The sequence below is a fragment of the Cebus imitator genome, unplaced genomic scaffold, assembly GCF_001604975.1.
Source record: "Cebus imitator isolate Cc_AM_T3 unplaced genomic scaffold, Cebus_imitator-1.0 Scaffold119, whole genome shotgun sequence".
Taxonomy (NCBI): Eukaryota; Metazoa; Chordata; class Mammalia; order Primates; family Cebidae; genus Cebus; species Cebus imitator.
The window spans coordinates 5,127,870-5,140,431 of NW_016107434.1; the positions used below are offsets into that span (position 1 = coordinate 5,127,870).

At 37.4% G+C, this 12,562-nt stretch overlaps 1 protein-coding gene across 1 annotated transcript; it reads right to left on the reverse strand.

Moving 5' to 3' along the window:
• Positions 1-27: 27 nt before the first annotated feature.
• LOC108311950 (olfactory receptor 4K1) lies at positions 28-1,212 on the reverse strand. Its single transcript, XM_017539609.2, has one exon. The coding sequence runs from the start codon at positions 1,158-1,160 to the stop codon at positions 225-227; it is 936 nt and encodes a 311-aa protein (XP_017395098.1). The 5' UTR covers positions 1,161-1,212; the 3' UTR covers positions 28-224.
• Between the last annotated feature and the right edge of the window lie 11,350 nt (positions 1,213-12,562).

Below are 12,562 nucleotides of genomic sequence, written 5' to 3' on the forward strand. Positions count from 1 at the left end.
TTTTTAAGAGTTTGTATTTTAAATTATAGACAATGCAAAAATAGTTAACATTATATTTAAATAGAACCAGAAACTGACTTGATGAAATTTCCTTGCATTTAAAACAAGAAGCCAATTCTGTAACTCAATAAACTATGTCTCTGGCAAAGATGGTTGGCATGACACTGTGATACACTGGAGGGTCTTCATTCTAATACAGGATTTATGCTCCTTCATAGTGATCCCTAGTTTTTCCAGGAGTTCACATGGTGGTTTCTCAGCTTCCACATGGCTGATTTCACATCTTCGTTCCTCAGAGAGTAGATGATGGGGTTCAACAAGGGAGTACAAACAGTGTAAAAGACAGAAAGAAATTTGTCCACAGAAAGTCTGCTAAAAGGCCATATATAGAAATAAATGCAAGGCCCGAAGAAAAGAATCACCACTGTGATGTGGGCAGTTAGTGTAGAAAGAGCCTTGGATGACCCACTGGAAGATCTGCGCCAGACACTGATCAAAATGATGGTGTAGGAAATAACTAAAGCCAGAAAACAGCTCAATGAGATCAGGCCACTGTTTGTTAGGGTCATAATTTCCATTTCATATGTGTCCATGCAAGCCAGCTCTATCACCAAGGGAAGGTCACAAAAGAAGCTATCTACCTCATTGGGACCACAGAATGGCAGATCCACTGTAAAAGCCAAGTGGCTCACCGAATGAAGAATGCCCACTGCCCAGGAAATAGACACAAAAATTATACATAGCCTCTGGTTCATAATTGTACTATAGTGCAGTGGCTTACATATGGCTATAAATCTGTCATATGCCATCGCTACAAGCAACATCATCTCACTCCCAACAAAACTGTGAAGAAGGAATATCTGGGTCATGCAACCCTCAAAAGAGATAGTCTTGTGCTCAGCAAAAAAGTCTACAAGCATCTTGGGGGTGGCAAAGTTAGACTGGCAGATATCAATGAAAGAAAGGTTACTGAGCAAGAAGTACATAGGGGAGTTCAAACGGGAGTCAACAGAAATGATGACGATAATTAGGACATTGCCTAGCACTGATGTCACATAGACTATAGAAAAGATGGCAAAAAAGAAAAGTTGAAGTTCCCAGGAATTAGAGAGTCCCAAAAGTACAAACTCAGACACCACCGATTCATTTGTGTGAGCCATGTATCCAACATGCAGTTACCTAAAAAAAAAGAAATTAGTAAAATATCGCAATGATTGGGATTACAATACCTCTAGTTTATAAACAAAGGAAATGCAATAAATTATAAACAAAAGAAATACACTCAATTTAATTAAGTTATATCTATGTATGCCTGTAAATACTCAATTGACTAATATTTAACACCCATGGCTGCTATGAAAGTTGAAAGGGTTTGAAAAAGAGGATTATATATGAATCCCAGGCATAATTAGAAGAAAAATACTCATACTAAAAAAATTAAAATACAAAATCAGAAACGGAAAGTATAAGTGACAATACATTAATAGCATAAATATTAATAAAATTAAAGAGATTATGCCAAAGTGATAAAATAAGTTTTAGCTCAAATAACTTTTATTCAAGCTAAAAGTTCTTAAAAGTTTTAAATTTGCTAGCCAAAAATGAAGGAAACGTCTATGATTTCAGGCAAAAAAAAGTAACAGGAATAAAGATCCAAAGGTAAAAGTATAAAGATGTACTTTATACAGGAACCTGTGAGTTGAATAGCCTGGCTGTAGAAGAGGGCATGCTAAGAAACTATAAAAATTAAATTACAAATGGTAGATCAGGAGCAAATCATGAATGCAATTAGCTTTAAACACAAAACTAAATGGAATTGAAAATCATAATGCTCTTGGGGGTATTTTAGGAAACAACAGAAGTGGCCAGGCGCAGTTGCTCATGCCTCTAATCCTAGCACTTTGGGAGGCCCAGGAAGGTGGATCACCTGAGGTCAGGAGTTTGAGACCAGCCTGGTCATCATGGTGAAACACATCTCTACTAAAAGTACAAAAAATTAGCTGGGCTTGGTAGTGTGTGCCTGTAATCCCAGCTATTAGGGAGGCTGAGGCAGGAGAATTACTTGAACCCGGGAGGTGGAGGTTGCAGTTAGCCAAGATCGCACCACTGCACTACAGTCTGGGCAAAATGAACAAAACCCCATCTCAAAAAACAAACAAACAAAAAAATGCAGTTTGCCATAAGAGAGAAGGAAGAGCCAATAGTAGCACTCTGAAAGTTTCTCTGAACGTCAAGGACACTTCCTTTCAACCTTTTAACAAACAGTTAATCAAAATTCACCGTCCGTCACATAAAAACCAATCAACTGTAAATGAAACAATAACCAACAATGTGTTTTCATTCTCTTTCTTCTGACTTTTATCTCTTTCTATACATGCCTGACAAACTTGAATTTGTCGAAATCTCTAATACCTTTTGAATCCTTTAGGAAGTATCTCACATGGTTCATTTCAAATGCATAAGAAATTCTCACAAAAGAAATGTGAACTAGTATGTAAATGGTCTCTTAAGTGTTTTTTGGCATTTTACTTAACACGCATAGCCACTTGGTCACAGAGAAAATCATACACAACCTTCCTGAAGTGGTTCAGGAAACATGTTTAACCTTAGCTCTGTGTATCCAACAGTATACAACATATTTATTTGTTGTTATACTAATTGAAGCTCTACACCCCTCCATATTCTTCAGTGGTTTGGTCGAACTAGGTTATTTAGATATGACCAGAATAATAAATGTTTTATATTTTAAAAGTTAAAATTTTAGGTAACCATAAATCAATTTAAAAAGTGTTTAAACTGTTTTCAAGCTTTCATTATGTAATTTTAACCTGGATGTTGAAGCACTATCTCCTACACTTTAAGGAGCTTCTATATTTGCATTTTATTATGATATGTAGTTTTAAGAAGAATGCAGAAACCTAAGTTACTCAAGAATGTAAACAGATCAATGACACATAAACTGACCTAACTACAAGTTTCCATTATGGGATCTCATTTCCATGTGGAGGATTTGGAACAATGCTGGCATATCTGATCATGTGTCTACATGAGCAGGGGAAATAAGGAAGCAAAGAAACATTGAAAAAGAAAGATATTCCTGTGTCTAAGAGTAAAAAAATTCCTAAAGAACTACAGTTATGAATTTAAAAAAGATAACATTTGACACCATGAGGGATTGCTTATAGCATTCAATTCATTGTGGAAAGCCTATTAAACATGGATATTTAATAGAATAAAATATTATTCATTTTCATAAGTTATTAGCAAAAAATTATCCTTGACACAAAGCTTGCAAATAAATTTAGATTCTACTGCTACTGGTAAAGAATATATACCAGTTCAGTATACAATAATAATAATGAATGATTATAATTACAGTTAAAAAATACTCCATAATTGAAATGTCATTTGTGATAAGATTTGCCACTTAAATGAATCACACAGTATTTTGCACATACATCTATTATAGCAAATGTTAGAAAATGTGCTTTATATAAAAATAGTAATATTAATAATGTTTATAGCATTTTCTATGTTCTAAGCAGTATTCTAAGCATATGGCATGCATTTGTACTCATTTAAAGCTCAAAATAACCCTACAAGGTAGCTACCATTCAAATATGCATTTTATAATTGAGGGAACTGAGGCACAGAGAAGCTTAGACTAAGTAAATTCCTGAGTTTACAGTAGTAGGAAGTTGTATGCTTGTAGTTATGACTCCTACGGTAGACTGGGAGATGCTTTTGGACAAACAAAGATAAATCTTATGAGTGATAGAACACAGTGGTGGGGCTCTAAACTGGGACAGACTTGGATTCAATCTCAGCTCCTAAAATTTGTCATGAAATGAACAGTTCCTTGACTTTTCTCAACTCCTTTTCTAACATGTGAAATGGCGACGTCCGTTGTTACATTTCAGAGTGGAACATAATAGGCATTTACATGGGAGTGGGGATTGATATAGAGATGAAAGACAGTGTTCAAGAAAACAAAGAGGGAGAAAGAGGGAGAAGAGGAGGAGCAGGAGGAGGAAGCAAAGAGAGGGAAAAGGAGAAGGAAGAAGAAAGAGAATAAAACATGATTAACAACAATGTTAAACAATGTTAGTGGTATTATTCCTTTTTCAAAAATCATCTTATCTTCAAAAAATACATATTATTAAAATATCCAAATTTCCCACAAATTATATCTTTTTGCTATCTAATAAGTGATTAGGTTTTTAGCCTTAATTTTTTAAAATATAGGAAACCACTAGAAATTCCTCTTCAGACTAACTTCCTATGATTTTTTTAATGCAAGTAGAACAGATCAGGCTCAACATTATATTTCATTTTCTTCTTAATAATTAAGGGAGGTACCCACTAGTATAGACAAATAACATTTGCTACTTTCTAGCTGTGTGACTGAGCTTAAAAGATAGAACTGGGTTATCTCTAAAGCTAGTTTCATCTCTAAAATTCTAAGTGCAGAGGCAGTAATGGAAACACATAGAGTTTATAAAAGTCACCCAGAATTCCTTGGGGGTCCACAGAGCACCCAAAAACTTCTCCATTATTGAATCACTAATTTTGTCATTGCCACTGTAAGTCAGAGATAGGAGTGTTTTCAGATCCCGAAATATACCATAAAAAAGTTTCCCTATTCTTGGTGTAAAACCAAGTTAGACATGAAGGGGTTGCTTTTACATTAATATATATCTATAAAATGTGTCAACAGAACTCTGAAAAAATAAGCATGCATAACTTTTCTTGTCTTTATTTTAAGGTATAATATTAGTTTCCCTATAAGCCTAGAAGCAAACAATGAAAGATATCCTACTGACCATTACTCTAGTCTGTAATTATACATTTCTTCATGTGAGACAAATTTAGATTGTCGATAAATATTTGTTAAACTAATGGCTACATAGTCACTGAAGAGAAAGCATAAAAGCGTCAGAGAATGGACAGATAATGGTTGTAACATTTGTTCCTCTGTTTATCAGATTCTGATCCTCTTCTTACCAGGGTTGCCCAAAACCACTGCAGTGGAAGAATCATACAGACAGAGAAGTGAAGAACAGGAATGTTCTTCTTCCAGAGGGAGTTTTCAGTTTGACTGAGACAACAAAAATTTCCACTTTGCTATCTTCTAGTTGCTGATTTTGCATCTGTAAGAGATCTTATTAATTTTTCTCTAGTGCAACAATATGTTCACAATGAATATAAAATACTTACGCTTTTTAAAAGGGCTCTAAGTCTTTCACTTCCTCCTTATTTTTTCCAGTTTGGTGTCCTCTAGTTTCTGTTTCCCACTTTCTGCTATGAGTCTTCATGCTGAAAATATTTGTAATATAGTCTTGACTTGACCCATTTTAACATGGTTCCCTACACTATGCCATATGGAAACAAGTCTCTCGGGTCATGTCCTCAGGTAGTGAGGGCTCTGATCCTCTTGCACTCAACCGAGGAATTACAGTATCTTAAGGCAATATGATATAAAGCCTCATAACCTCATTCTAGAAAACTCATTTCATTGGTGAAGCAGGAAATCACCCTTTATAGATCTCAAGTCACCTTCCAGTGGGAGTAATTATGTTTTACAAAATAATGTTCCAGGAATGGAAAAGAAAAAAAGTTTGTTGCTGTTGTTGTTGTTGTTGTTTTTGCCAATAGTGGATACATAGGAAAGCAAAAGGTCACTTGATTTTAACGGAGTATCAGTCAGCAAAGGAAGTATTCAACTCCTTTCTGTTAATAAAATAATCACACGATCTTAAAAATGATCACCTCACCTCAGGGTGTTTCCTCCAATCACAATCTTATGCCCACTACTTCAAAAGACGATATATTCTATGCTCCACTGGTTCTACCATCTGTAATTTAACGAGTAAATCTATTAGCACTTTGATATTATGTGTCTTCAAATATTTTAAAAGGCTCTCATTTATTCCCTATAAAAATTTCTTTCCCAAAATACATCAACAGCCCTTTTCAACTATATTTTATATAATACATTTTCTAGATCTCCACAGGTTCTCATGTAAGTTTCAAGCGGTCATCTTTAAGTAAAGGAATTGAAGGTAAGATTCCCTATTATTCAGTGTTTCTGTCCTCCTATCTATTCGGTGAGTGTGTGTGTACCCATTAGTAACACGTTCACAAATATAAGCATTTGTGCACAATGACACATATTGCAGCATTGAATGAAAGAGAGAGATACTGGAAAAAACCTAAGTACATATGTATATAAATTTGAGAGTGGAGAAATACAACATTTTAGTGTGATGAAATACATTCAGTGATTAAAATTGTTAAATAGTATTTTGTACAAGAATACGTAAGGTTAAAAACATAATGTTGAGGGGAAAAATGATTGTAAATTTATGTTCAAATTTTTATAAACCAAAGAAATGGACACACTTATGAATTAAAGTTGAAAAATATCTAGATTACAAAGAAAATTCTAAAAAGCATAAAGTCTAATGTAGCATCTTAAGGGAGATATACAATGACAGACAGTTAAGGGACTATCACAATGGTAAAATGTGTTGGATTTCAGCAGCAATGTTTCAGGGAAGACCCAGTGTCAACAAGCATCTGTTTTTACCAGGCAAGCATAATCTTAACTGGTTTTCATGTTGTCTGGCTTCTAATGGTTCTGTTGATTTTCTGAGGCTACTTCTCTAAATGTGCTATCAAACATGCAGATAATGCTAAATTCTTTTAATAATTACATTTTGCTCAGGATGATTAGAAATAGTTTCTTTTGATTTATTAAAATAGTCTACAAAGGTTATTAGAAGATAAATTGTGTGAGAATAGACAGGAAATATTTGCAAGAGAAAAATAACCAGAAGAAACTTTACTCAAAAAATTAGAAATGCTCCAAGGTGAAATATTTAGTCCATGCTCTCTATCAATCTCTCTCTCCCCATACACACACACACACAAATACACACACACACACACACCACAAAATGTGTGGTATGTATAAAATGTATATATTATTTTAAATTATATATATTTATAAACAATAAATGAAACAGAAAAGTATCCAGAAATACAACCAAATACATATAAATTATAGTTTATAATAACAGTTATTTATTATAATTTAAAGAAATAAAGATTGCTATATAAATGAAATTTATGGGGAAAGGTAAATTTCTATCTGCATACAGTTATAAAGGCAAAATAAATTTTAACTAGATCAAAGATTAAGTTTAAAATATTAGAAGGAAGAAGATCCAAGATGGCCATTTAGGAACAGCTCGGAGTTACAGCTCCCAGTGAAAGCGCAGAGGGTGAGTGGATGCCACATTTTTATTGCCCACAGACCAGGAGATTCCCAGGTGGAGAAGCCCCATGGCTCGCCAGCACGGGTGTTTTGGCTGATGCAGTTCTTTTGGTCGGCGCGGCTATTTTGCTCCATGCCACTGGTTTGTCAGCACCCCGGCCAGCGGTTCTCGGTACAAAATACACTGGTCCTGGTGCCCTTGTGGCTGGCGATCGGAGCCCTGGGAAATCGCCCATTCATCTGATTAAAGAGGGGACTGAACAGGGAGTCAGGCCAGGAGATTCCTGGGGAAAAAAAAGCATCACGAATCTCAGTGCAGCTGTTTAAGCCAGCACAGTGAGTCACCGCACGAGAAATCACACAGATCCTGGATCTTTTCAACAGGTGACTGGAACGCCTGGGATAGAGTTGACTGTTCAACTAAAAAAGAAAAAAAAGGCTCTGAGGCAGGGAGCCAGGTGATCAGGCTCAGCTGGTCCCACCCCCACAAAAGAACAGCAATCAGAAACTCTGGATTGAGAGTTTCACAGCAAGTGCAGCTGAACACAGGAAGTCCAGAGAGTTTCACAGCAAGTCCAGCTCTGTGGGAGAGGGGCGTCCACCATTACCAAGGCACTCCACCACTACAGAGGTAGTCCACCATTCCTGAGGCAGCTTGCTGTTGCCAAAGGCAACCCGCCATTGCTGAGGCTGCCTGCCATTGCCAAGGCAACCTGCCATTACAGAGAGAGTCCGCCAATACAGAAGTGGGCCACCATTGCCAGGCAATTCTAACTACACCCATATAAACAGGACTGCAGGGAAGTTCACATGGCAGCTGGGCGGAGCCCACAGCAGCTCAGCAAAGCCTCTGCAGGCAGACAGTGACTAGGCTGTCTCCTTGCTGGGAAGGGCAGCCCTGAAAAAAAAAAGGCAGCAGCACAATGGAAACTCATAAATAAAGCCCTAACTACCTGGGACAGAGCACTTGGGAACAAAAAGCAGTTTATGAGTTCTGCTGCAGTAGACCTAAACGTACATGCCCAGCAGCTCTGAATGAACAACGGAGCTCACAGGTCAGTACTTGAAGCACCTATAAAGGACAGACTGTCTCCTCAAGCAGCTCCCTGACCCCTGTATATCCAGAGTCACCTCATAAGGGAGACATTAGACTGACATTTGGCGGGTATCCTTCGGGGACAAAGATAGCAGAAGAAGAAACTGGTAGCAACTTTTACTGTTCTACAGCTGCTGCAGGTGATCCCCAGGCAAGCAGGTACTCGAGTGGACCTCAGCAGACCTACAGCAGAGGGGCCAGACTGTTAGAAGGAAAACTAAGAAACAGAAATAACTTCATCGTCAACAAACTGAATGTCCACTGAGAGATCCAATCTGAAAATCAGCAACTACAAAGATGACAGGTAGATAAATCCATAAAGATGGGAAGAAACAAGTGCAAAAAGTATGAAAACATCCAAAACCAGAACACTTCTCCTCCTACAAGAGATCACTACTCCTCACCAGCAAGGGAACAGGTTGGATGGAGAATGAGTGTGATGAAATGACAGAATCAGGCTTCAGAAGGTGGGTAGTAAGAAGCTTCTGTGAACTAAAAGAACATGTTCTAACCCAATGCAAAGAAACTAAGAACCTTGAAAAAAGATTTGATGAAACACTAACAAGAATGGACAACTTAGAAAGGAATATAAGGGAATTGATGGAGCTGAAAAACACAATACGAGAACTAAGCGAAGCATGCACAAGTTTCAACAGCCGAATCGACCAAGCAGAAAAAAGGATATCAGAGGTCGAAGATCAACTCAATGAAATAAAACGAGAAGGCATGATTAGAGAAAAAAGGGTAAAAAGGAATGAACAAAGTCTCCAAGAAATGTGGGACTATATGAAAAGACATAATCTACATTTGACAGGTGTACCCGAATGCAACGAAGAGAATGAATCCAAGCTGGAAAATACTTTTCAGGATATTATCCATGAAAAATTCCCCAACCTAGCAAGGCAGGCCAATATTCAACTCCAGGAAATACCAGAGAACACCACAAAGATATTCCTCACGAAGAGCAACACCAAGGCACATAATCGTCAGATTCACCAGGGTTGAAATGAGGAGAAAATGCTAAGGGCAGCCAGAGAGAAAGGTCAGGTTACCCACAAAGGGAAGCTCATCAGACTCACAGCAGATCTCTCAGCAGAAACCCTACAAGCCAGAAGAGAGTGGGGGCCAATATTCAACATCCTTAAAGAAAAGAACTTTCAACTCAGAATTTCATATCCAGGCAAACTAAGCTTCATAAGTGAAGGAAAAATAAAATCCTTTGCGAACAAGCAAGTACTCAGAGATTTTGTCACCACCAGGCCTGCTTGACAAGAGCTCCTGAAAGAGGCTCTACACATATAAAGGAACAACCAGTACCAGCCACTCCAAAAACATGCCAAATGGTAAAGGGCATCAACACAATGAAGAATCTGCATCAACTAATGGACAAAACAGCCAGCTAGCACCAAAATGGCAGTATCAAATTCACACATAACAATAGTAACCCAAAATGTAAATGGACTAAATGCCACAATCAAAAGAAACAGACTGGCAAATTGGATAAAAAGCCAAAACCCATCAGTGTGCTATATCCAGGAAACCCATCTCACATGCAAGGATACACAAAGGCTCAAAATAAAGAGATGGAGGAAGAATTACCAAGCAAATGGAGAGCAAAAAAAAAGCAGGAGTTGCAATTCTCATCTCTGATAAATTAGACTTTAAAGCAACACAGATCAAAAGAGACAAAGAAGGACATTACATAATGTAAAAGGATCAATGCAACAAGAAGAGGTAACGATCCTAAATATATACGCACTCAATACAGGAGCACCCAGATACATAAGGAAACTACTTAATGACTTACAAAGAGATTTACACTCCCACACAATAATACTGGGAGACTTTAACACCCCAGTATCAATATTAGACAGATCAACAAGACAGACAATTAACAAGGATATCCAGGACTTGCACTCAGACCTGGACCAAACAAACCTAATAGACATTTACAGAACTCTCCACCCCAAATCCACAGAATATACATTCTTCTCAGTACCACATCACACCTACTCTAAAATTGACCACATAATTGGAAGTAAATCACTCCTCAGCAAATGCAAAAGAACGGAAATCATAACAAACAGCCTCTCAGACCACAGTGCAATCAAGTTAGAACTCAGAATTCAAAAACTAACTCAGAACCGCACAGCTTCATGGAAACTGANGTGCCCACATGAGAAGCAAGGAGAGATCAAAAATTGACACCCCATCATCAAAATTGAGAGAGCTAGAGGAGCAAGATCAAAAAAACTCAAAACCCAGCAGAAGACAAGAAATAGCTAAGATCAGAGCAGAACTGAAGGAGATAGAGACACAAAAAGTCCAAAAAATCAATAAATCCAGGAGCTGGTTTTTCAAAAAAGATCAACAAAATAGACAGACCACTAGCCAGATTAATAAAAAAGAAAAGAGAGAATAACCAAATTGATGCAATAAAAAACAACAAAGGGGATATCACCACAGATTCCACAAAAATTCAAACCATCATCAGAGGTTATTACAAACAACTCTATGCACATAAACCAGTAAACGTGGAAGAAATGGATGAATTCCTGGACACTTGCCTCCTCCCAAGCCTAAACCAGGAAGAAGCCGAAACCCTGAACAGACCCATAACAAGGTCTGAAGTTGAGGCAGCAATTAAGAGCCTACCACCCCAAAAAAGCCCAGGTCCAGATGGGTTCACAGCCGAATTCTACCAGACATACAAAGAGGAGCTGGTACCATTCCTTCTGGAACTATTCCAAATAATCCAAAAAGAGGGAATCCTTCCCAAATCATTTTATGAGACAAACATCATCCTGATACCAAAACCTAGCAGAAACTCAACAAGAAAACAAAACTTCAGGCCAATATCCATGATGAACATAGATGCAAAAATCTTCAATAAAATACTGACAACCTGATTGCAACAGCACATCGAAAAGCTTATCCACCATGATGATCAAGTAGGCTTCATCCAGGGATGCAAGGCTGGTTCAACATACGCAAGTCTATAAACGTAATTCACCACATAAACAGAACCAAAGACAAAAACCACATGATTATCTCAATTAATGCAGAGAAGGCCTTTGACAAAATTCAACAGCCCTTTATGCTAAAAACCCTCAATAAACTAGGTAATGACAGAACGTATCTTAAAATAATAAAAGCTATTTATGACAAACCAACAGCCAATATCATACTGAATGGGAAAAAACTGGAAGCATTCCCTTTTAAATCTGGCACTAGACAAGGATGCCCTCTCTCACCACTCCTATTCAATATAGTACTGGAAGTTCTAGCCAGAGCAATCAGGCAAGAAAAAGAAATAAAGCACGTATTCAAATAGGAAAGGAGAAAGTCAAATTGTCTCTATTTGCAGACGACATGATTGTATATCTAGAAGACCCCATCGTCTCAGCTCAAAATCTCCTGAAACTGATAAGCAACGTCAGCAAAGTCTCAGGAATCAAAATCAATGTAAAAAAATCACAAGCATTCCTAAACACCAATAACAGACTTAATGAGAGCCAAATCAAATATGAACTGCCATTCACAATTGCCACAAAGAGAATAAAATACTTAGGAATACAACTAACAAGGAATGTAAAGGACATCTTCAAGGAGAACTACAAGCCACTGCTCAATGAAATAAGAGAGGACACAAACAGACGGATAAATATTCCATGTTCATGGTTAGGAAGAATCAATATTATGAAAATGACCATACTGTCCAAAGTAATTTACAGATTCAATGCTATCCCCGTCAAGCTACCAATGACCTTCTTTACAGAACTGGAAATAAACACCTTAAACTTCATATGGAACCAAAAGAGAGCCCGCATAGCCAAGTCAATTCTAAGCAAAAAGAACAAAGCAGGAGGCATCACACTACCGGATTTCAAACTGTACTACAAGGCTACAGTAATCAAAACAGCATGGTACTGGTACCAAAACAGAGATATAGACCAATGGAACAGAACAGAGGTCTCGGAGGCAACACAACTTTTCTACAACCATCTGATCTTTGACAAACCAGACAAAAACAAGCAATGGGGAAAGGGTTCCCTGCTTAATAAATGGTGTTGGTAAAACTGGCTAGCCATGTGCAGAAAGCAGAAACTGGACCCCTTCCTGACACCTTACACTAAAATTAACTCCAGATGGATTAAAGACTTAAACATAAGACCTAACACCATAAA